Source organism: Mirounga angustirostris, unplaced genomic scaffold, assembly GCF_029215605.1.
Source record: "Mirounga angustirostris isolate CCGP_5_RB_7025 unplaced genomic scaffold, mMirAng1.0.hap1 SCAF_16, whole genome shotgun sequence".
Classification (NCBI taxonomy): Eukaryota; Metazoa; Chordata; class Mammalia; order Carnivora; family Phocidae; genus Mirounga; species Mirounga angustirostris.
The window spans coordinates 32797206-32821692 of record NW_026991724.1 but is presented as its reverse complement, the minus strand read 5'-3'; the positions used below and the strand labels follow the sequence as shown (position 1 = coordinate 32821692).

Below are 24487 nucleotides of genomic sequence, written 5' to 3'. Positions count from 1 at the left end.
AGCCAGTCCTAGACCCTGGGCACCTTCAGGTTCTCGAATCCCACAGTCTCCTGCCCGAGAGCTGCATCTGGCATAGCTCTCTGCAGGGCCCTGTGGGCGGGCTCCACGAGGCCCCTGAGATGGGCCTGGGCTCCTTCCCCTTCACTTTTCACACGAGGACCTGGGGCCCCCAGAGAGCTTACATGGCCAGCCCCACAAGGACAGGATGTCTTGAACCACCAGTGTTCTTGGCATCTTCTACCTTCTTCATCATCATCCTTCTACCTGGGGAGGCCCTGGCTTACTCTCTCTGAGACTCCGTTTCCTCGCTAGGGCGAGTGGCCCTGGGCACAGGCTGGGGAGGACACTTGAGCTCCTGCTTCTCAGGCCTCGCTCACGTGCTCAGTGCTGCGGACAGCACGTGTCCCTGCTGGTCCTCCCAGCTCTGACCTCTGGAGCCAGGGGCTCTCCGTGTCCCTGAGACCCGGTGACCACCACACTCAGGGTCTCCTGGGGAGAAGGGGGCTCACTGACTACGCTGATCCCAGCTTCTCCCCTGCCTCCCCCAGCCCCGAATCAGCCTCTGATGCTTTGGTGATGGTGCACATGGGGCTTCATTTTACACCCTCCTCCTCCCCGGACCTCTCCCCTCCGGGAAGTAGATGCCTGTGGCCGGGAGTCCGGGCACCGCGGCTCTGGGCGTGCCTGGAGCTGGGCCTGGCAGGTCCTAGAGTCCCAGGTCCCTGGGCCACCCCTCATGGTGACCTGTCTTCTCTGCAGCCGCTGATGCCTTTCTCGGCCCCGGGGCTGCCTGCAGGCAACCAGACGAGCCCGAGGCCTGGGAGCAACATGTGCGGGCTCCTCCCGGTGAGTGCAGCCGGGCCCTGGCCCAGACTGCTGGGCCCCGCGTGCCCCCGCTGGGCCCTGCTCCTGCGCAGTGCCCCGCCTGAGTGCAGGAGGCCACGGGGTGCGGGGGAGCGGAGTCCAGCCCCTCCCAGGAGATGGAGAGAGCAAGGCCCAGCCGGGGCCGAGGTGGCCTCTGATCCCGGAGGACACAGGGCCTTCGGGGCCGGGGCTGCTTCATCCAAGGCGCGAGGAGGGGCCCCGAGAGGTTGACTGGTTGGCCTCATGGGTGGTGGAGCCATGACTGGCCTCAGGCAGGCCGACAGCAGAAGCCAGGTCTGGGGAGCCCCGATGCGCGGCAGCGGAGGGTGGGGGACTTCCGCGGGCCGTGGTGAATTTTGAGCTGGTCTCTGAAGGACAGAAAGGTTCTGGGACAGGGAGAAAAGCTGAGGCACGCAATGGGAGCCCGCAGGGCTTCAGGCGGTGGTGTCGTGGGGAGGCGCGGGGACAGCTGAGACACGGAGCCGGAGGTAGGTTTGATCCAGATCGGGGGTGGGGACGGAGCCTGAGTGCCTGGATAGAGAGCTTGGTCTCTCTTTGGGGGGCAGTGGGGAGCCACAGCATGATCTTGAGCGGGAGAGGGACACGGGCAGCGATGCCCTTTGGGAAGGGCAAGCTCGGGGCAGAACTGGAGGCGGGGAGGCTGTTCAGGGGTGTGCGTACTGCTGCCCTCACCTTTGTCACATCCACAGGCCACTGCAGTTGTAGTTACTTTTTTCCCCTCCCTTCAGTGAGTTCACCTGCCATAAGTAGAAGTAAAAATAGAGTAAAAACAACGCGATGCTCCAAAGTTCTAGACTGTGTGGTCTGCTCTTTGCTAAGAAGGGAGGTCATCAAGGCTGAGAGCAGTGTTGCACATGCGCTGGCCCTTCACGCCCCTCCCCACCCCCCCGGCGCTGGAAAGGGGCTTGGAGTCAGGGTGCCGGCGCCAGAGAGGCGCCCCGTCCTGGTGACCTGGGTCCAGGAGCTGCCTCATGGTGAGCGACACCCCCCATCACCCCAGTATTACACCTGTAGCTGCATCCTCGCCTTTGTCGCTTGCTCGGTCTTCCTGCGGATGAGCCTGGAGCTGAAGGTCGTGCTCTTGACCGTGGCCCTGGTGGCCTACCTGGTGCTCTTCAACATCTCCCCGTGCTGGCAGTCGGACTGCTGTGGCCACGTTGTGGACAACCTCACCGAGACCAACGGTACCCTCAGGTGGGGCCCAGAGCACCCTGTCCCCCTGCCCGTCTCGAGTGTGGTCCGTGGGGTGTCATGTTGAACCGTGCTGTGCTGGCCTTCACAGTGCCATTGGCCTGGACACCTGGGGGCTGGGCTGGCAGGTGGCATGGTCTCCATTTTACAGGAGGGGACGTGATGGTCCCAGGTCCGTACACTCAGAGCTGGAGTGTCACTCATCTGCAGGTTCTCTGGGGGACATCCCGAGACCCACGGAGGCTTCCTGGATCCTCCTGTCTCTACGCCATTCTTGGGGTGCGGGGGGGAGGCTTCGGCTCTAGCCCGGTCCCCCTCCTTGAGCCGTGTCCCGGATCTCCAGAGTTCTGGAAACAACAGTTGTCTCCGGTCTGTCCCTGGACTGGTGGCTGAGCCCTGTGGCGTGGGAAGGGATGGTGTGCTTCTGGGGGCTCTCGGCCCCAGGTGGGTTGAGGAGAGGGACCTGGCTCCCCTTAAATTTGGGGGCCCAGAACAAAATCTGCTCCCCTGGGTTTGCTGACAGCTGCAGTCCCTGACTTGGAGGAGTGCTTGGCTGTCCCCTCACCTGCCTGGAGTGCTTTTCCTTCAGACGTCACTTCAGTGAGGCCTCCCCCACCTCCCAGTCAGACCATCTTCTCTTGTCACCCCGAAGTCGCTTGTTTCGTGTCTGTGCCCTGAGGATGTGAGCTGAGGGCAGCCGTCTGTCCCGGGCTCGCGTCTGAGGGCCGGGCACGATCGACTCTGGCCTTTCCCCTTCGTGTCCCGCAGCTCCCCGTTCTGTGTGTGGAAGGACGCGAAGGCGATGACCAATTTCTACCTGGTTCTGTTCTATGTCACCCTCCTCATGCTCTCCAGACAGGTAGGGCCCCGTGCTCAGCGGCGGGGGTGGGGTTTGGGGGGGGGCGGGACACAACCGGGCCGGGGCATCTGCAGATTTGGGGCTGCATGGGAGACAGAGCCCAGTACGGAAACCCTGGTCCCCAGGTCCTCACCTCCCCACATCCCCTCCTCTCAGGACACCAGTGACATTTGGTCACGTGGGTCACTTGGAGAACCGAGTCCCGGCTGACTGGCATTCTGAGGCCACGGGGAGGTGGCCGTTGAGCTGGGGACGTTAGCCGGGGACACAGGGTGGAAGCACTGAGGGGCTGGCTCAGCAGGCCCCGGGGCGACACTTGTGTCCTCGTGTCCCCGCTCACAGCGGCCAGGACACCGATGTTGCCCGTTGTCCGCAGATTGACTACTACTGCCGCTTGGACTGTTTGTGGAAGAAGAAGTTCAAGAAGGAACACGAGGAGTTTGAAACCATGGAGAATGTGAACCGCCTTCTTCTGGAGAATGTCTTGCCAGCCCACGTGGCCGCTCACTTCATTGGTGACAAGTTAAATGAGGTGTGGTGCTGGCGGGCGCTGGGTGGCCCCGGGTAGGGAGAGACGGAGGGTACCTGGGGCCCGCACTTCTGGGGGCCGTGGGGCCGCCCGGGGGCGGGTGGTTTGGGCACCAGCGGCATGTCCAGGCCTCTGTGGTCCGGACGGTCCGTGCGGATGAAAATGTGCGTGGTTCACGGGTTCCGTGCCGCAGCATTTTACGGAAGAGGACCCAGGCCCCCTGACTGTGACCTTGGCCCGCCCTGCGCGGCTCTCAGCGTCCGCCCCGGGACCCAGGGTAGCGCCGAGTCAGAACCACCCAGAGCCCGCCCCAACCAGTGCACTCAGATGAGAGTCTCAGGCATAAGGCAGGCCGAGCGACACTCGCGTTGCGCCCCCGGCCCCTGAAAGTTTTGTGGGACGGCCGAGGGGCCACGTCCCTGTGCTTGCTTGTCCCCTGGCACGGCCGGCTGGCGCAAGGTCGTCTTCTGCCCGCCCCCATCCAGGACTGGTACCATCAGTCCTACGACTGCGTGTGTGTCATGTTCGCGTCCGTGCCGGACTTCAAAGTTTTCTACACGGAGTGCGACGTCAACAAGGAGGGGCTGGAGTGTCTGCGCCTGCTGAACGAGATCATCGCCGACTTCGACGAGGTTCGGGCAGGGTGCGGGCCCCCCAGATCGGGAGAGGGATGCATGCGCCTTTCTCTGCGTTTCTCTCAGTAAGCGCTTTGTTACCTTCTCTGCGAGGGGCAGATGAGGGTCCTTGAAGAAGGCAGCGGTGCCCTTATCTGTGGTTTGCCGGCCGCATGAGCAGATGACCCCCCTCCCGACACATGGCCAGGAGGTCGGTAGTGGCCAAACGCCGTGTCGCAGCGTCCCTGTCATGTGCCTCGCTTCATCTCATCACCAGGAGGAGGAGGAACGAACGCAGTACAGGAAGAGTTTTTGAGAGAGGGACCCTTCACGTAATTTTATCAGGGCACGTGGTTCTGTTGTAACCTTTCACCGTGCCTGATTTCTAACTAAACCTCATCACAGGCGAGTTCGTGGGCGAGAGAGCACACGCTGTGGAGGGCTCGGGACCCTGTGGTGCCAGGCAGCCACTGGGGTCTGGGAGTGGGTAAGGGGGGCTGCTGTAGTTTGATTCCCAGCCAAGCCCACGCTGCCAACTCTTCCAGAGGAAGTCCGTCGGTTTGGACTTCATTTTTTTTTTTTTTAAGATTTTATTTATTTATTTGACAGGAGAGACACAGCGAGAGAGGGAACACAAGCAGGGGGGGTGGGAGAGGGAGAAGCAGGCTTCCTGCTCAGGGAGCCCGATGTGGGGCTCAATCCCTGGGATCGTGACCTGAGCCGAAGGCCAACGACTGAGCCACCCAGGCATCCCTTAATTTTTTTTTTAAGGATTTACTTACAGCACACAAGCAGGGGGCAGGGGCACAGGGAGAGGGAGAGAGAATCTTAAGCAGGCTCTACGCTCAGCACGGAGCCCGATGTGGGGCTCGATCCCAGGACCCTGAGATCATGACCTGAGCTGAAACCACGGGTCAGATGCTTAACTGACTGAGCCACCCACGCGCCCCTTGGATTTCGTTCTTAGCTGCAAACATTCGACATTCCTGGGTAGATCCTGTTGGGCTGTGCTTGCTCCTTAAGAACGAGAGTCCTGACGCAAACGGGAGGACCGGCAGCAGGGACAGAACCAGAGGCCTCGTCCCTGCGTGGACTCGGCTGTCCACTCACAAGGGAAGGCCGAACATGAGAAATGTCGGCATTAGGAGCAGTGGCGGGAGGGACCCCACCCCTTCTCAGACCTCGGGGTGTCCCTTTGTCCCGCAGCTGCTTCTAAAGCCCAAGTTCAGCAGCGTGGAGAAGATCAAGACCATCGGCAGCACATACATGGCAGCCGCAGGGCTCAGCAGCCCCTCAGGGACTGAGAACCAGGTACTGAGCTGAGCTGGTGGCCTCGCGTCCCAGTCCCCCACTAGGGGGACTCAGCAGGTCCCAGGCCCGTCCTATGAGGGAGGGGCAGAGGACCTCGCCGCCCAGCCTCCTGGCCGCCTGACACCCAGTGCAGGCGGGAAGTCGGGGCCGGGGACCCGCGGCCCCCGTGCGCAGCGCTCTGTCCCGCAGGACCTGGAGCGGCAGCATGCGCACATCGGCATCCTGGTGGACTTCAGCATCGCCCTGATGAGCAAGCTGGACGGCATCAACCGGCATTCTTTCAACTCCTTCCGCCTCCGAGTTGGTGAGGGCCCAGAGAGCGGGGCCCGGCTCGGGGAGGGTGGCTGGGCCCGTGCCTCCTGGCAAGCGCATGCTCAGGCCTGATGGTGCACTTCACTGTCTAGCGGGAAAGCCTTGAGAACGCCCTCTCGGTCTTGCAATGCTGGCGACAGGGCAATTACTCTTCCTTGGCATTCTGTTTATAAAGTTAGCTTTGGAAGTTGTGAGTAGATAGGAACAGAACCCTACAGAAAACGGAGAACCCCCAAATCACCTTCTGTAAACCTTACAACATCCTGAGAACAAAACCAAGTTACTGACCTAACTACCCCGTGTTAGCTGCAGGGCTGGTGCTCACAGCCTGTTTGTTCTTGGTTGGGAGATGAGCAGATGCTAGAAAAGTGCTAACCGCAGCCCAACTTCTGGAGCAAGCAGCCGGAAGAGGGCTGCCCGGGGGTGCCTCTCGTGCACCCCAAATGAGCACTCCTGTCACGGGCTTGGGAAGCCCCCTCTAGCCATTTCAGCTGTTGGTCGGTGTTTTCTGTGGCTGCTGCTAAGGGCAGAGCCTGAGGCTTGGCCTCCCTGACCCAACCGCAAATGTTCCCTCCAGGCATAAACCACGGGCCCGTGATTGCTGGAGTGATTGGGGCACGAAAGCCTCAGTATGACATCTGGGGAAACACGGTCAACGTTGCCAGCCGGATGGAGAGCACTGGAGAACTTGGCAAGATCCAGGTACAACCCAGCTGGGGAACCTATGACCACAGGGGGAGGAACTTCCCAGAGGCGCAGGGACCCGGGCATCGGTCAGCAATGTGACTCCAGCCCTGATGTGCTTGAGGGACACCAGACCCGTGTGCTGCTTGGGGCTGGTTTCTGCCTGACCCCCCACAGCAGGTGTTCTTCCTGCTTCCCAAGACTGTTGGCCTTTTCTTTTCAGGTTACTGAAGAAACATGCACCATCCTCCAGGGACTAGGTTATTCTTGCGAGTGCCGGGGACTGATCAACGTCAAAGGCAAAGGCGAGCTGAGGACTTACTTTGTCTGTACAGACACTGCCAAGTTCCAAGGATTGGGACTCAACTGAGGGCTTCTGGTAGGTGCAGAACATGCTGGAAGCGGATTTCCTTTCCTGAGGCAAGCCAAGGGGAGCACTCAGCCCCACGCCAGTCACAAAGGCATTCCAAGGGTTTGGCCGTCACTACCCCGGCAGATGACTATGTGGAGCTTCCTCGGATTTGTGCTAGAGGATTCCTGGGAACATGCATCAGACCCTCACCTGAGGCAACCACGGAGCCTTGCCACCCACAGGCAGCCAGGACCTCTGTGCCGTCCGAGTCTGCACCACAGCTTCTAGACAGCGTGGACAGGCTCACTCATGAGGTCTGGATGCTCAGTCCCCTCGGGGCTGTGGCGATCTCGGAGCATGAGCCATACATACCCTGCCTGGCCTGCGAGCTGCACACGCGGGCCCGGTCTTTTCTAGGTACAGAACTAGGACAAGTCGTCCAGGACGGGCTGGGTACTCCTTTCTGCCCCAGCGGATCAGCCACAGGATTCTGCATTGCTCACACAGGCATTTCGGTAAATAGAGCTGATAAGGCTGTTTTCAATCTGTGGTTTCATGCAGCAGGGAGGAAAAACCACAGCGGGCACCTGCTACCTCTTGTCATCTCCGGCGTGTCTGTTTTAAATGGCTATACTATTGGTGGAGGTTTTATCCTTTTTAATGAGTTCTTAGATGCTAGACAAAGTCTCTTCCCTCCAGCGTACTGTCTTTTTAACCACTGACACGGAAGGAGAACCTACCGTCCAGCGTCCGGGGCTTGGGCCTGGAGTGTGGCTCACGGCAAGAAGGCAGGCGGTGGCGTGGCCCAGGAAATGAGGCACCACCTCCTACCCCCTCCCCGACTGCTCCCCCGTGTGGGGCTCGCCCCTGCAGTCTTCCGCTAAATCTTCGCTTCTGTGGTGGAAAGGAATGGAATCTGTGCAGACAGGACGCAGGCAACCTGTAGCACTTCTTTTCTTTAGTCCTCACACCTAACTTGAAGAGCTTCAAAACGAAAAGCTTCTGCTCCACATGAGCGTGCAAAGAGGTTCCCGTATGTGGGAAGCCAGCCCGCTCGGAAATGCTGGGCTGGTCTTGCTCTGAACTGCATGAATCAAGGCGAGTGCGAAATGCCAGGTCCGCGAGATGCATCTCACAGCACTTCAATTTTCAAAGACTCAGAAGTTGGCTTGAGTTGTGTTTCCAGGTGAGAAGGAACCAAACTGCCCATTCCTTTTTCTGGATCAGCTTTGCTGCCTCATCAGCAGTGCGCACCCGGGGTTTCTCACACAGCTGCATTTCACTGCAGAGCAGGGATTCCCAGCTCGGGGTCCTCCGGGAACCCCCAGCCATTACAGGAAATCTTGCATATGGGAAGCTTCAAAAGCGGACACAGGGTTGCAGCCAAGGGCAGGGAGGACTGAAGCTGAACCCGCTGTCTGCTCGGGCCATGTCTGCGGCTTATCAGCCTGAGAAGGGGCTTATCTCGTTTGCCCAGAGGAGCCGGATGCGCTAGCGGCTGAGGCTTGTATGTCACTGGGAGAGAGATGAATGAATTACAGGAACTTGCTGTACAAAGGAATTTTATGGCAAAAATGCTGTTAAGGGATAACCTCACTTAAAAACTGCTTTTCTGCACCAACTTTTCATATAAAGGGCTGGTGTCGGGTGAGTACTACACTGCGACCCGGACACTTAAATCGGCAGTGACCAGGGCCGCTCAGCAGGGCTCTCCTCGGAGGTCAGGAAGGTTCTGTCATGGATACGATACCGGACACACCTAGGCATGCTGGGTCTCTCTGAGGTGGGCCTACTTCTACTCTTGCAATATTAAATTACTTTTTTCCTCCAGCAACAGAAATCCAGTCCTCTCTTTTTATTTCCAATTCAAACACGGTGCTCCGATAAGCACATTTTGGGAAGTTTTGAGTTTCTGATGTGCCGAGTATGGTGTGGAACGGACCCTAAAAGGCACCTGCAGTCACGTTTGCTCAGTGTGTTTTCCAGGGGCTCCTCACAGGTGTCATTCTGTTTGTTTTATGACAGGACAAGTATCTTTTCTAACACTGACCTTTCCTAGGGGTCACGGGCCGGCGTGAAGGGGGCCTCCCCCACTCTAGTGAAAGTCACACCTGAAGTTTTCTGGTTTACTCATTAAGAAAATTAAGTAAGATCATTAACCACTGTATACATGGTGTATATAATACGTCATGTCCAAAAACAGGTTTTGAGAAGGTACATCCGAATAACTAGGAATGACTCTGTATACTGAATATTTATAGATCTGTAACATTTGTTTCAAAATGTTATACTTCATTTTTATAAAGTACCAGTGTTTCTACTTTGTTTAGCCTTTCATATATTCAATCAGCAATTTGGAAAAACAAGTGTTTTGAATTTCAGTTTTCTTGGTCTGTTTAAGAAAATCACTGCCTGAATTATAATCGAAAGATTAAAATTATTAAACTCTAAAAAAACTTGATAAAATACATAACTGGGGGCGCCTGGGTGGCTCAGATGGTTAAGCGTCTGCCTTCGGCTCAGGTCATGATCTCAGGGTCCTGGGATCGAGTCCTGCATCGGGCTTCCTGCTCCTTGGGAGCCTGCTTCTCCCTCTGCCTCTCTCTCTCTGTCTCTCATGAATAAATAAATAAAATCTTATAAAAAAAATACATAACTGAACAATTTTGAAGTTCTTTTGGCATACGATTTTTAGTAGGTTTTTAAGACTGGGTCGTCTTGGAGAATCAGTTTTCCTTCACCCCACTTGTTCTTGCTAAATCTTCGTTTTTAAAGTCAGGAAAATAAAAACGCTTCCACCCGGCGGGGGGGCGGGGGAGATGAAGGGGCGGGGGGTCTTACAAAGCAGAGTTCCCTGAAGCAGGCTGCCACGTGGTGCCTGGTTATGGAAGAGAACCTCATGTCTCCTGGTCTCCTACTCCATTATCTGCTCAAGCAGCCAACCTTTGTATTTCAGATAAAAGTAGAGGACTCTCAGTTCAGGGGACACGCTGAGGCACAGGTGGCCCGGGAGAAACAGTAAACAGAAACGTAAACTTTCCTTTAAGCTCTGTGATTCCCTAAGTGACCTTCTCAAAAATGAAAAAAAATAAACCAAACAGGACCACCAGACGGGTTAGTACTATGAAACTCCTGGTGTGATGTTGGGGGGTTGGTTGGGGGAGAGAGAGGGTGGCATGGGGAGGTACGTCACCTCATCTTCTACAGGAGGACATCATTCCCATCAGGTATGCAGGGGACATACACTTAAAGTAATTTTAGAATCTACTAGTATTTGTTTTCATGGTATAACGATGGAAAATCTCACTGGATGGGGATTTTAGAGAAGCGTCTGAGCTCCGGTCCCGTGTGTGCCCTAAGGAAGTAGCGCTGTCATTCCGACCCACTGTGCCCAGGCCCACTCCGGATGGCAACAGGTCAGAGTCCGTCCTAGTCCTTCCTCACGAGGACCTTCTTTGAATAAATCATCTAGGTAAAATCTGTAAGTCGGAACTCTTTGGTTTAATTTCTTTAACGAGGAGTTCTGACAAGTGTGGTAAAATGAGGGAGTTCAATTATTTGGGGGCCTTGCTGCTTTAACGAAGGGTCCTGAAAAGGCTGTTTTATTTCCTAAGTGTTTCTCTATCACCTCAGCCCCGGGGAAAGGTCAAGAGCGACTCAGCTGACAGCACAACACAGCTCATAGTCCCAGGCTCAGCTTTATTACCTAAGACAAGTCCAATCTCTGGAACGTTAAAATTAACTGTTCCAAAGTTCAATTAAAAACACAATTTACAAATATTTTATATCTTCTGAAAAGCATCTCCAGGTTAAGAATGAAAAAAGTATGTACAGACTATATAATGAAATACCAGTGAGCTTCAAATCCCACTGGGTCCACACTCGGCAACGTCAGTCTTTCTCGGGTCTTCAAAATCTGAAAGGAAAGGTTACGGCCTCATTCAGCACTTTCCCCCTTTTACTTAAAAGGTAAAGGTATCATCCAGAAGAATAAGTGCTGACAGCCCTTCTTTACCAAGGTTAAAGACTAGATATACCACCAGGGTATCATTGTAGGGTTTTTTTGGCAAATGTGTCAAATCTTTATTTCCTTTACGTCTTGTCTAAAGAATTAATGAAAAGTTTTACAGCACCAACACGCAGAGACAAAAATCTTTCCAATATTACTCGAGGGGAGAGGACTGATGTTCCTTTTACTCACAACAGTCTCCGTCCTCCCAGACACACAGGGCACATACCTTCCGTTAAATCTACAAAGTTGTTTTCCATGAGGGGGGAGGGGATGGAAATCCCCATTGCTTTTCGAACTCCATACGTGCTGACAATGTCGCCTGGAGTGACTTGCTGCGCAAGTTCTTTCAGATTGTTGGTTACCTGTTCAGCTAGGGAGAAGAAAAGAAAAACAGTTCTAGGTGTTAAAATGTGGTTCCTTTACATGATAATAAACAAAAATCAAAAGACCAATAGGAAGTTGACCCTGGAACACCAGGGGTTGGAGCTGTGCTGGTCCACAGATACATAGATTTTTTTTGTGTGTGTGGATAAATACAGGACTGTAAACCTATTCTCTTCAACGTTAACATTTTCTTTTCTTTAGCTTTACTGTAAGAAACAGTATGTAATACATGTGACGTACAAAATACGTCTTAGTTGACTGTAGGTAAGGCTTCCAGTCAACAGAAGGCTATTACAGTAAAGTTTGAGGGGAGTCAAAAATTGCACGTGGATTTTCAACTGCGAGGGACGGGGGAGGAGGGAGGTCAGTTGGTACCCCCAACCCCCACATTGTTCAAAAAAGAAACCATCCATGGTTCACTTCAGCTCTGCTGACAGTGGTATCACTTCTCAGAAGGTTCTCCCTTTTAAGTATCCCCCGGTTCTCCTCTTACCGGAGGCGTAACATACCAAGATGCATTTCCCTGTAAGAGGGACCCAAGAGACAGATCATGTTGGGAGGGGGTCTGGTGCTCAGACGCTCGTTCTGGGCTTCCTGGAGCTCTCGGAGCAATCTGGTGGTCTCATCAAGTTTCCTCTGGAACATTTCAGCTTCTGTGTGGTACGAAGAAAAACACACTAATAAATAAATAAAATCTTTAAAAAAAAAAAAAGAAAAACACACTAAAGAAAACACGAACACACTTGTGTTTGATCTTGTGCAGTAAAGGGAGTCCTATGCTCTGGGGTTTTGCTACTTATTGGCTAGTCTTCTCTCCTCAATGAAATTAATACCAGAGACATGCTTCACTCTTCACAGAAGCACAGCCAGCCAAGATCTTCCTGTGGTGAACAGCTATGTCAATCTGGACTAATGTGACATTAAATTGTGACTGCCCAGGTCATGAAGTGACACACCTTCAGAGTCAAAAACTTCAACAGGAGCACCAAAATTTGTTACTGCTTTCAGTGCTGTGAGCCGGTCCTGATTACTGGAATCTAAACGCCCTGCTGGCTCTATTTCGGTAATCTGCTTTAAAAAACAAAACAAAACAAAAAAAAAGGAATTATTTGGGCTTGCTAGAATGAGAAATCATTAAGATGGTTTGTGTTTACAGGCCAAGTTATTCCACCTATTTACTTTGGAGTTACAATTTTGATACCTACAAAACCGTCTTCCCAGAATACTTGCGAAGTGCCATTCCCCAGTCCGGGCCAAACACCATCCACAAACACATACTTTCCGTTCCTGAAATAATGTGTCTTACAAAACACCCATCCTTTGTTCCATCTGGCAGCCACTCTAAAGATGAAAGGAACGAGAGCCTTGGTACTGCCTACGCCACGAAGAGCTTCTGGTTGACTGGGACGATGCCTCCTGTTTCCAAGGCTCACAGGCCATGCTTTGGCCCCCAGTGCGGATGCTTGCACTCCCACAGTAGAGCTCGAGCATGAGATACTTCCTGGGTCACCTCCCGGCCCCAAAGCCAGGCTGTCAGTATTACATGGGAGAAACAAAATCCTAAAATGGGTGGAGTTGTATTTTTGGAATGACGAGACTCAGAGTTTCCATAACCTCAACGCTGCTTTTGAGGAAGAGATGAGCCCAGATAACAAGCCACCAGAAATTAATGGTTCCATTTAGACACTGGGCATTGCATTCCAGATATTTATGTGAACCCCCGATCTCTCTACCTACTTATGGCTAAGAGTGTGTGGGGAGAAACTCTCGGTATATACTTATGGCTTGCCATCTGCGGGACCCCCACCACCCTACTTTTTACCCAGCCTCCTTTCCCATTCTCAAGATTTCTTGCGTTCCTGCCCTCTCACTAAGCACATGACCTTGCTGGAACCTCATTCCTTGCAAACATGGTTCTGTGGGTACCATTCCCACCTACATCTATCCTTCCTTGACCTCATCTTCAAGTTCTCCTTCCCCTCAGTTACTGGGGTCACATCCATCTGCCCTCACGTCCCTGCTTCCTCCACTCATTTAGCTCTCTGCCGCCTACCTCTGTCCCCATCATTTTGCTGACCCCGCTCTGATGAAGGTTACAAATGACAGCCTCCACTCTCCTCTTGCTGGGCTCCTTCCTGCAGGTCGTTCTTTTCGTGGTTCTTCTACCTCACCTACTGGGCTTCTCCAAGGTTCTGTCCTTCAGTCTTTACCCAGTGTTCTCTCTGGACAATCTCATTCACTTGAATGACTATAGTGAAACTCTACCTTTCCACCACCAACTTCCAGACCTGTACACCTGCAACCCAGATCTGGGAATCCCCTGCCACCCCAACAACGTCCCCAATCACCCGTGTGGGACGTCGAGTACAGCTTCTCTCCCTGCTGGAGGGGAGCTCCTTTCCCTACACTTTGATGGGAGCTCACGATGCCATGAGGTACCTCACACACCAGGTCCTGTGGACCTGACTTCTACTGTACTTTGTCTTTACTGTGTTGCCATGCTCGTCAGTGTTTTGCTCAGACAAGCCCCAGAGCTCTTTGGGTCCCCTCCTCCAGCCCCTCTCCCCTCCACGTTTCCTCAGAGCTTCCTGTCTTCTGGGGTAAAATCTCAGCTTCTCGGCACTGCCTGTAGCCTCTCTGTCGTCAGGGCCTCACCTGTGTGGGCCTCCCCACCTCCCCTCCTCTGCCCAGGCACCCCGCGCTCACACGCCAACTGCACTCTCTGCACACGGGCCCCTCCCGCCCACGTCCGCTTCTGTCACTATACATGCAGTTTCGGCCCCCTTCCCACCGCCTGCTGGGAGAATGTCTCTTCACCTTTCCAGGCCCAGCTGGCCCAGCACGCACTCTGTGAGGGCCGCCTCGGCCATGCAGAGCAGCTGGCCTCTGCAACCCGCACTCCTACAACATGTGCAGCATTTACACCGTGCGGTCCCCGGGGCTGGCCCCCAGGCTCCCATGCTCGTGTGCTGCCCTAGCTGCTGCCCCGCCCCCTGCCCCCTGCAGAGAGTGCTTTAATTTACGGAGATACGCAATAAATCATGCTCTTTTAAAACAAAGTTTTATCACTTAGGCCTTTTAGCTTATCCTCCATTTAAATATTTTTTATGAAGAATAAAATATAATCACCTCCATTTCTTTTGCTGGGTCAAGGGTCCTAGTCTGGCCTTCATCTTCTGGTGATGGCTAGAAGTATAAAGACAAGCAGCTTTTTATTAAGATATATTAAAAGATGTAAATATCAAGGAAAATAAAAAAAATATTAAGAGCTTCAAGGCAAGGAATAAGAATATGGATTACTGGAGTTTTTTTAAACCTAAAACAAGTTAGATATAATAAGTTACATTTTTTTTTTTTTAAGATTTTATTCATTTGACAGCGCGAGAGAAATAGAGCAGGAACACAAGCAGGGGGAGTGGGAGAGAGAGAAGCAGGCTTCCCGCCGAGCAGGGAGCCCGACGTGGGGCTCGATCCCAGGACCCTGGGATCATGACCTGAGCCGAAGGCAGACGCTTAATGACTGAGCCACCCAGGCGCCCCCATAAGTGGCATTTTGAGAGTATTTGAGTCAAGAGTACCTATTACTGGTAACTTCAAGAATGATCTGTGTCTGAGCAAAAAGCTATACATATATATATGAAGGTACCTGGTAAATAGCAGAGAAGTGCCTACTAAATGGAGTTGGTTTTCAATGACAGGTAAATCTATGGCAAGGAGAAAACAGGAGGCACTCTAGGGACTAATTTGCATTAAGAGAGCAATATTCTCAGATAGCAGAGGATTACCGTAAAATATTCAAATGCTATGGAGAATGTGAAAGCTTCCCATAATCCTAGCTGTCAGAGATCACGCATACCTAAACAACAGGCAAATGTATTGTGCCCGAAAATCAATAATGATGTGATTTTTTTTGAAAGGTTGTATTATGATTTTTTAACCAATTCCCAATTTTTTTATATTATAAACAATGTATCCTTACATGTAACTTTTTTTAATTTTCTAAGATACAGTCTGAGCAAACTGCTGGATCAGTGGACAGAGAAACTTTAGATCTGAAATCGACTGCCCTACCAACCAAATGAAAGCTATTCAATTTTAGCTCAAGACTATTAATTCAGATTGTTGGGAGGGTCAGAGGAAAAATATTTCTGAACAGATGAGAAGTGGCATGTTTTTTAGGTCACGTGAGAAAAGTCGTTCCTGCGCGAAGCCTGCATGTACAGCAATTCTCACTGAACGTGAGGTGCTGACTCAGCACTGCTGAGAGTTACCCCAGGGACTGGCAGCCACGTGCGGCAGAGGACAAGGTGGCAGCAGCCACAGCCCTCAGGAAGAGCTAGGACCCCCAGAGACACAGGGTTCTCCTAACTATGGTGACAAGGACATTCTGGAGCTCGACTCTCTTCTACTTATCAGGAGGAACATTTTCTGGTTCTAATCTTGGAGCTGAGGGTGTGAATTATTCCAGATGATGAACTATGTCCGACTGGACTGGAGACAGGTTACAAGTGTTAATAACAGAGCAAAGCGGAAGCTTCTTTTTTCCTTGCGGCCCCACCACTGTGTTGTTACTGAGTAATAAAGAAAAGAACATTCTCTATCATTTTAGTCAATTCCGTTCCAAGCCAGTGAGCGAGACTTCCTTTTTTGTTAGGGTACACAGCACCAGCTGACTTCTGAGTCGTCAACCCCATTCTGATTCCTACATTCCCAAGATTGGGAGATAATGACAGTCTCCTGGCCCTCACAGACCCTGGTAGCTGACTTACCCATTTCCGTTCATTGTCCTCCACCCACGGTCCCCACCCAGGCTGGCCTGGCTTTTCAGGGGAATGCAGCTTAGCTGTCACCCTGGTGACTCCCATGGTTTCATAACACCGAGTGACTAATGCTAAGAGCCAATAATAAATTACCCATTTCTTTAGCAGCCTTCTTACCATCTCCAACTCTTGCAGGGTTCTAGAATGACCTCCTTTTGTTAAAACATCCAGTAAACTGTCTGCCATCACATAGGGATAATCCTGGCACGTGGCCAAAAACTCATGGATGCTGAAAGAGAGTGTGTTGGGAAAGTCACTTCCATATAAATCACCTCCGTCAGCTGAATCTTCCTATCCCAGCCAACTGTTTCTGTCAGACACGCCTTAATTTACACGCCACGGTGTAAAATTTTCCATCTAGGTACAACACCCTATTTATATATTTACCTTTATCATCTTGAGCAAACTAAACAATATCAAGAACTCAGAGACATGAAATGCTCCTGGGGAAACCTTCCAAGAGAAGTAAGACTCTCTCAATGACGGAGGCTCCAGGGCTCAGTCCTGGACTTGCTCCTGCCCTTCACTTCCTCCCTAAGGTGACCTTATTCACCTCAGGACTTACATGTGGACTAAGAGTCTCCAGGTTACACCTCCAGTTCGGACCACACCCCTTGGATATACACGGGTCTATCAGTGTTTCAGAAGAACGTGGCATTCTGGATACTGAAGAATTGGTCACTCACCTGAAATCACTGGGAAGATCAGAGTCTTCCCCATAGGCTGAATAGATCAGATCCGAATCGTCCTTGCTGATATTTGCAAATGTGGAGTCATAATGCGGAGCATAAGAACTGTAGGGTCCGTAGTTCAAGTATAACACTGTGGACAGAAATCAAATACTACAGTACTGTTCTTTCACTTGCGTGTCAATCTAATTTCTGTTTTATTAAAGATCATTCCCTTCTAATTTTATTACCTCACTGACTGGCATAACAAATCCAAGGTAGCTATTTTCCCTCACGGATCCTTGGGAAGTCACAACTCAAGTGACTTTTTCCCCACAAAGGAGAGACAGAGGAAAGAAAGCACAAAATTCATTTTGAATACTAATAGCTGATTTTTCAGTTTCTTCCGAAGTTAATAAAACAGCTGATTCATGTTGCAAAACTAGCACCAAGAGAGTTAAAGAAATGGTAATTATGCTTTTCTCCCCGCCAAATGCTTGAGCGAGGAGAGAAACATGAAGCCTTACCTGGAGTGACTTTGTTCCTTTTGTCTTCCTTGAACCCCTGCAAAGTATTTACTCCAGACTGAAGCCTTCCAGTTGTCATTCCCAGTCTCACAGGGCAGTAGCCTGGTTCTGAAACAAGAGCAGGCCTGGTGTGGGAGGTGCACGTGATAAGGAGCCCGGGGGGCACTCTGTGGGCCGTCTGCACGCACACTGCTTCATGCGGTCTATATGACTCTGTCCAGGAGTCTGGGTGGCCCTTCGTACACCCATCTTTCACCCACGAAAATCTCAGCAAGGGAGGACTGTAGCCAAGACCTGAACCTGGTCCTTTTCATTATGCTCTACTGCTTCTTGTAATTCTTTATAATCACGTTGCATTTCACTTAAAAAAATTTAAGGATTTAAAGGTTGAAACTTTATTTTGATAGGAGTAAACCAGTAGAAAAGGTTAGCAAAAGACTAAGGAAAAACACCTGATTAAAGACAAGAACTCATAATCTATTCAGGAAAGACTGGTATCTACGAGGCATGCTATTCCACCCTGGAACAGAGGCTGCGGCCACAGGTGACCACAGTGATAAACTGAAAGCACTAGTGAGGAAGGTGGCACACCTAAATTGGGTCTTCTCTCCCTTTCAGCAAGCAGTCTGGAATTTGGCAGGAAGAAGGAGCTGAGAAGGAACAGGGGGCAAAGCCTGCACCTTAGACCAGGATGCTGGCTCCTTGGGGGCTGCTGCCATGTGCGGAGCCAGCTGGGCCTGGGCCACGCTGACCCTGCCTCTAGCAGCCGGAAATGCAAGGCAGCAGAGCAAGGGCACAGACTGCTGGACACACAAAAAGGGGCAGATCTTAAGGTGTCCCCTAAATCATTAGTTGCATCCCCTTCCCACCAAATTTCCACAATAGCTATACTAGAAAGCGCCATGTTCTCAGTCTGGCGGCACTTCCTTTGATCCAAGACCATATAAACTTCTACTATGCAAAGTTCGCATAAAAGCAAAAAGTGAGGTTTTCTACGCCCCCCCCCCCCCCCCGACACCAGTTCCTCTTCTTCTAAGTGAAGGAACTCCGCCGGCGTTTCAAGAGCAGAGTGCGATGCGCGAAGACACTGAGAGGCTCCCCGGTTAGCCCTCAAATGCATCCGGCTCTTCCCGGCTGCTTCGATGTCTCTTACCCCCAGCCCCTCACCCTCACTCACTTTTTTGGGACCAACCTAAGCATCACCTTGCTAAGGAATAAGGAAGCCTTCTCTGGCCCCCAGACACTAGATGGGCCCTTTCTGTTGTGTCCTGTCACAGCTGCCCTCTTCCAGGCAGACGAGCGGCAGCTCTTCACGCAGTGACTGGCGTTCGTGCCTCCACGCCCCACCCCACAGACAAGACGGGAAGGGACGCGTGCCTCCCGTTGTCCCCTATGACACACTGCGCTCCACTTCCAGCTCCCAGGCCTTGCCCGCAGCAAAACGGTTAAGTCCTGGAGACTGCTCCCTGAAGTGTCATCATTCGTCTCTGTATGCCCAATGCTTGCTCTTGTAACGGCAGCAGGAAAATGGGTATTTACAAAATAACATTCTCACCTTTGCTTATCCTGACACATGACTCCCTCCCCCTCAGATGAATGACAAAAAGTTCTTTTTCTTACATCAAATTTCAAACTGGAATCCCTATACTATCGCCCTTAAAATACCATCTGAGAAAATAAAAATATGACCGGGGTTTCTAAAGTCATGCTTCCCAACCTTTACCAACTTTCTACCAGCCACAGTGGAAGACAGGGTGTCGTTATGCATGTTATTCCATGACTACTAAGGTACTACAGGGCATATATATTTGCTCTAGTCACTGAAATTTAAAAAGCCAAATTTATTATGTTATAATAAGAGGGTTTTGAGATACCTCCTGAAATAACTGAGCATACACACATAGTCTCTTAGAGCCAGAGCTAGAAATTACGTCATTTTTTGGCTTTAATGGTGGGTCTGGTATTCCAAGGACTTTGTATTTTAAAGAACAGTGGATCTCTACAGTACCTGCTTTAAGATGAGGTAAAGCCGGGCTAGCTATTAGCACAAAATACACAATGTCTAGCCAAGTTCTTTGGGGATGACGATACAGTCGGATTGCTCAGTATCAGGCTTGCTGTTTTAAAATGTCACCCAGGCTACTGCTTGTTGCCAAACAGCAAGTTCATGCACATTCTGATCTGTGAACTTACCTCCTACAATGGTATCCACAGGATGGAGAAGCCCCAATGTTGTTGTTCCATCTGGTTTTCTCCTTTCAAATTCACACTGCAATGACCCAAAGTATTCAAATGTGGTACACTGTTTTATATTTACCACATTCATATGCAAGTACGTGTACATATATATATCTCTCTCTCACACTAGAAAGCCTTAAATTTAGCCAAACCAATATTATGAGTTACTAGTGTTACACTTGGATACTGACTTTCCCACCTCGCTCCATACACACAGTGGCTAATGGGCTGCAGAAATGAAGGTTAGGGAAACCTCAGGCTGGTAAAGAGCTGTGCGGGGCCTTTGGGCCCCTCCGCTCTGCCCTCCCTATTAAAAAAGGAAGATACTGGAGACCAGGGGAGGGGAGTGACCTGTCGAAAGTCACGTATTAATCCATTTGGTTTTAAAACCAATGTGCTAAACAATGATTTCAAGAGACCAGAGTATAAATGTTCATTTTCCAAGTTTAGAACACATTAACATCACTAAAATCCAGTAACAGAGGAAAAGATTCATTATGTACTTTACAAATTATTATAATTTTCTTCTCTGGGTGTTGTACTGAACAGCTCTTTGGCAGGTATGGTATGGGTTAAAAGTGCACAAGCAATCTGAAAACTGCAAGCCCCAGACAACCAGACAGTAGGTAGTGAAAAGAATGAAAAAGCCCCGTCACCTGGCTATTAACAAGCCGCCTGGTCAGCTTTCCTCCGGATTCCTTAACGATGCGGTCAATCTGCTCCTGCTCTCTTTCTAAACTATTGCTCTTACATTTATCTTCAAGCATATCTTTGTCTTTCCTGAAAACATACATTAATACTAAGTAAAAAAAAAAAAGATAAGATGAAAACATTAAAATGAATTCCAAAGAGGAGCACAACTCAACCGGAGGCACTTGCCTTACGGTCGCCAAGTACAGCTTTGTTCCTCGGGGGCCCGGGAGAGCCCGGAGCATGCTCATAGCCAGGCCAGCCCAACAGCCTGCTTAGCTCTCGCCTTTGTGTGTCCAGTGCTATTTGTCTTGAGCATTTTTCTCAATACAGTCACACAAATGGACTCTACCTCAAACATATTTTGAAGGGGGAGGGACACATCATTCTCTTTTTAAAGTCCAGTTTCTAAATTTAAAATGAAATACATTTGGGGGCGCCTGCGTGGCTCAGTCGTTACACATCTGCCTTTGGCTCAGGTCATGATCCCAGGGTCCTGGGATCGAGCCCCACATCGGGCTCCCTGCTCAGTGGGAGGCCTGCTTCTCCCTCTCCCCCTGCTTGTGTTCCCTCTCTCGCTGTCAAATAAATAAAATCTTAAAAAAAAAAAATTTGAATTGTACAAATCTTAGAAATACAATAAAAATACGTCACAAGTTTACTCTCTTTGCCTTACACCAGCAGAAATCCAGCCTACTCACTAGAACCCTCTTTCAGAGTTGACAGTGAGATGCGGGGCCTCAGGGCTGCTAGTGAGTCAGTGGTGTGACCAGGTGGCCACAGCTGCGTCCGGCCATGCCCGGGGCTGCCGGGGGGGGCAAGGGGGGGACCAGTACTGAGTTATCGCTCCTACCAGGTGATGTCTGGTGGAAAACACGCACACACCTCAGCAACAGCCCATCTGTTTAGGAAGTAGCTTCACCTGTAAATTTACGGTTTCAACCCCTTTATGGAATGAGGTAAAAAATACAGATTTTTTTCTTAAACAGAGTTCTACTTCAATAAATTTCACTAATAATAAGTCCCTAAAGATAATTTATTGGTTTAACTACTTTCATAAGAATACACATTCAGAACTGTTTTCTGAACTATGTTTAAACAATTGCATATAATGCTTTGTAGGAGAAGACGGGGATCATTATCACCGAAATGGACTTTCATGCCAAAAACCAACCAACCACGGGTAGACCTCTTCTCAAGGCAGGCACTGAACCAGGATTTTTCCCGCTTACTGGTCTGAAAAAGATAGTTTAACTTAAATATTCCAAAGATTTTTTTACTTTTTGTTTTCTTTATTGGGACTCTTGAAGGCTTGCGCTTCAGTATCTCCAGAGTCTTCCCTTTCTCTTGGCCAGCAGCCGCTGTCCTCCCCACTCTGCGAGGTGTCTGTTCTATCTTTCTGCTTTCGACTTTTTTGCAAGTCTGCCATGAATTCTATGCTCTGCTTCAGGCTCTGAATTCTCTCCTAAAAATATTCAAGAATAGTCTCATTGCATATTTGTCATTAATTTTTAAAGTGATGCATTTCTTTCTCACAATGTGAGTTTGCACTTACTCTGTCATTAACTAGGGAAGAAAAGCAATTAAATGTAATTATACCAAGAGAGTATGTTTGGGAACCAGGGCAATACAGTCTATTCCTTCAATTCAGATAATTTCCAACATAAGAGAATGCTTTTTAACTTGACTACATCATCAAAACGTTCATAGAGGAGAAAGCATGAATAAATACTAAGTATTCTTTGCAGTACTAACTTTAAAAAGGAGAATTTAGTTTAATAGCATGTTTAAATTTTGTATTTAACAGAATGGCTTATCTTTTGAAATTTAAGAATTATCAGGTATTTCAAAAGCTAGAGGATGTGAACATGTGAAGTACCCTTACACTCTGGTATCCTAGAATAACCACTGAGGACGCTGGCATTTTTCTCTGTGTGAAAACAACATGCTTCCAGGAGAATAAAAGGTTGCTAGCACAGTTTCTTTCCCAGAAAGCATAATGTTCTTACCAAAGAAGTCTTGTTTCTATTTTGTGAAACACGTACTTAATTTTCCACTGCATTGATATGCTGTGAAATTTTCTTTGTGGTGAAGGGCTTGAGGTTTCTGGAGGCACATTTGTTTCTAGTGACTTCTGCTTTTTAACTCTGAGCACTGTTACTGGATAAAATATGGAGTGCAGTCTCCTTAGGGCTGCATGGCAATGCCAGGGAAGACTTTTGCAGAATAATAGAAACTGAGAACTGGAAAGGACCAGAGGTCATTCAAATAAGAACAACATAGCCCAGAAATGCTAAATGCCTCACCTAAGGTCATAGAACCAGTGACGAAGCCAGGGCTCTGGGGTCCCATGAGGGGCCCTGTCTCATCACACTGCTGAATTAGCAATGCAGACCGTGAGAGCCTCCAGAACGCGGACCTGCTATTTTTACTGAACTTTTATTTTAAGGTAGTCTTATTAAAATTATCCAAGTAATATATTTCATTGTAGACAAAGATTTGGGTAGAGGAGAAAATACAAACCTTGTTTATCATTATGCCAGTATTTCTCTAAGCATTACACATATTGGCTAATTAGAATTATACTGAATATTTGGTAACATGAATTTTTTTCATTAATAAATTACAATCATTTTCCCTCCATATCATTCAATACTCTTTAAAATGTTTTTAGTAAGTGTGTAGTATTTTATCCTGCGTACCATGGCCTAATTAATATTCCCCTATTAGACATTTAGATTATTCCAAGTTTCCACTATTACAAATAAAAGTCTCATGAACGGCACTATAACTAAATCTCTTCAAGAATCTCTCCTTAGGATAAATTCCCAAAAGTGATACTGTATGTTAACTATATTGAAAAAAAAAAAAAAATTCCTAGAAGTGGAAACACTAGGTCATCAGGCTTTTGATATTTACTGCCAAACTGCTCTCCAGAGAAATTTTATCAATGTATATATCAGTGTTTGAAAGTTTCTCTGAATCCTTATCAAACTGAGTAGTATTTAAAAAAATTTGCCGATTTAAAAAAAATGTCTTATTTTAATACATACTTAAAAAATATTAGTGAATATGATTATCTCTGGAACTTTTTATCGGCCATTTGTGTTTTCCCTTGTGTACGTCACTTAGGTAATTCCTTACCCAGCTCTATCTCTAGTACCTAAATCAGAAGCTCGCACACTGCAAGTATAAATGGTGTTAAATGAATGGGCTTAGATCATGAAGTTCTCAGTTATCTTTTTATTTCCACTCTAGAATTTTATAAAATAGAACCTACATTAAAAACATTTTGAAGTTTTTAAAAACGTAACACACACAAAATGAAAAGAATTAGAGAAATCTTCTAAATTTCAACACAAATCATTGGAAAAAGCTGGGTTTCATTTTACCTTGAAAGTCTTTTTTTTAAAAAATAATTAAGATGTCTCCAAATCAGCATACTATTTATCAGTCCTCAATTTTACAACATTAAACGGCTGAAAGGGCTGGACTCTGCCACGCGGGTGCTTACACACGCATCAGGCACGGCCGCCTGGCCGCCAAGGTCTACCGAGGCGGAGCAAGGGCGCACAGCCTGCCAAGGTCACTCAGCGTCTCGAGGGCACAGCCAGGACTTGAACCTTGATTCTAAAGCCACCATGCTACAAACAGGAGTTTGTACTATTTTGTTTGTAGTATAATGCAGCATTCTAGTATTTATCTAGGAGATCAAAAAAGTTATTCGACTACTTCCATTCTTTATAAAAATGTCTACCAATAGCCACTATTTTGTGTGTCAATGAAAAAAATGATAAATGACTGCTCTACAATCTTTACACGGAACATTCAAAACCAGTGATCTTTTAAAAAGACACCATTCATGGAAGGGTGTGCTGGGCTCCCTTGGGAGTACCGCTATCAGAAGAGTTAACTCAAGAAGATCTAAATTTAAACATTTAAAAAATCACTGTTGTAAGGATCCCTCCCATTTAGGGTGGAGAGAACAGTCAACAGGAAGCTATAACACAGGATGGGTAGGGCTCCTCAACAGGAAGAGATCTGAAAAAAAGGAAGACAACAGAGAGAGAAAAGGGAAGGTGGAGAAGAAAGTTTATTTTCTGTACTTCCAGCCATCCCACCCCCAGTAAAATTCAAGAGATACTGTAATCTTTTGCATGTTATATTAACTACATTATTTGAAAAAAAAGAAGATAATGGTAAATCAAAGTTGATAAATTTACTTGGGATACTGCAAATTCAACTTTCTCCCAAAAATTTAATGTACATATTGTGGAGTGACTAAAGACTACATTTGCGGGATGCACTTTTATTTCAAATGTAATTTGTAGATTTTTAAACCTGGAATATGGCGTGGGTCTGGATTCTGAGTCTTCCTGCAAAGAGTGGGATAAACATTTTATAGTCCCCT

General features: G+C 49.0%; 2 protein-coding genes across 14 annotated transcripts in view; one reads left to right on the top strand and one right to left on the bottom strand.

Annotated features, from left to right (window-relative positions):
- ADCY7 (adenylate cyclase 7) overlaps positions 1-7452 on the top strand; it is a 51210-nt gene extending 43758 nt beyond the window's left edge. For 8 of the 10 annotated variants that reach the window (XM_054506481.2, XM_045870025.3, XM_064580872.1 and 5 more), the window contains 9 exons: positions 760-846; positions 1886-2079; positions 2845-2935; positions 3312-3467; positions 3950-4096; positions 5285-5389; positions 5579-5693; positions 6279-6403; positions 6609-7452. In XM_054506481.2, the coding sequence (XP_054362456.1) occupies positions 760-846; positions 1886-2079; positions 2845-2935; positions 3312-3467; positions 3950-4096; positions 5285-5389; positions 5579-5693; positions 6279-6403; positions 6609-6755 (1167 nt within the window). In that variant the 3' untranslated portion in view covers positions 6756-7452. The other 2 variants (XM_045870029.3, XM_064580875.1) reach the window with 2 other exon arrangements.
- A 2964-nt stretch (positions 7453-10416) lies between these two features.
- The window catches only part of BRD7 (bromodomain containing 7), a 34264-nt gene continuing 20193 nt past the window's right edge, over positions 10417-24487 (bottom strand). The window contains exons 7-17 of one of the 4 annotated variants that reach the window (XR_010408109.1): positions 21357-21541; positions 20043-20166; positions 19342-19417; positions 17149-17256; positions 16640-16775; positions 16071-16182; positions 14263-14319; positions 12090-12201; positions 11627-11786; positions 10976-11119; positions 10417-10653 (exon numbers count right to left, since the gene is read on the bottom strand). Coding sequence is in view for 3 of the 4 variants with exons in the window: in XM_045870030.3 (XP_045725986.1) it covers positions 10598-10653; positions 10976-11119; positions 11643-11786; positions 12090-12204; positions 14263-14319; positions 16071-16182; positions 16640-16775; positions 17149-17256; positions 19342-19417; positions 20043-20166; positions 21357-21541 (1257 nt within the window). In the remaining variant the exon portion in view is untranslated. Of the gene's footprint in view, positions 10654-10975; positions 11120-11626; positions 11787-12089; positions 12205-14262; positions 14320-16070; positions 16183-16639; positions 16776-17148; positions 17257-19341; positions 19418-20042; positions 20167-21356; positions 21542-24487 lie in introns of those variants that run through there. The other 3 variants (XM_045870030.3, XM_045870031.3, XM_045870032.3) reach the window with 3 other exon arrangements.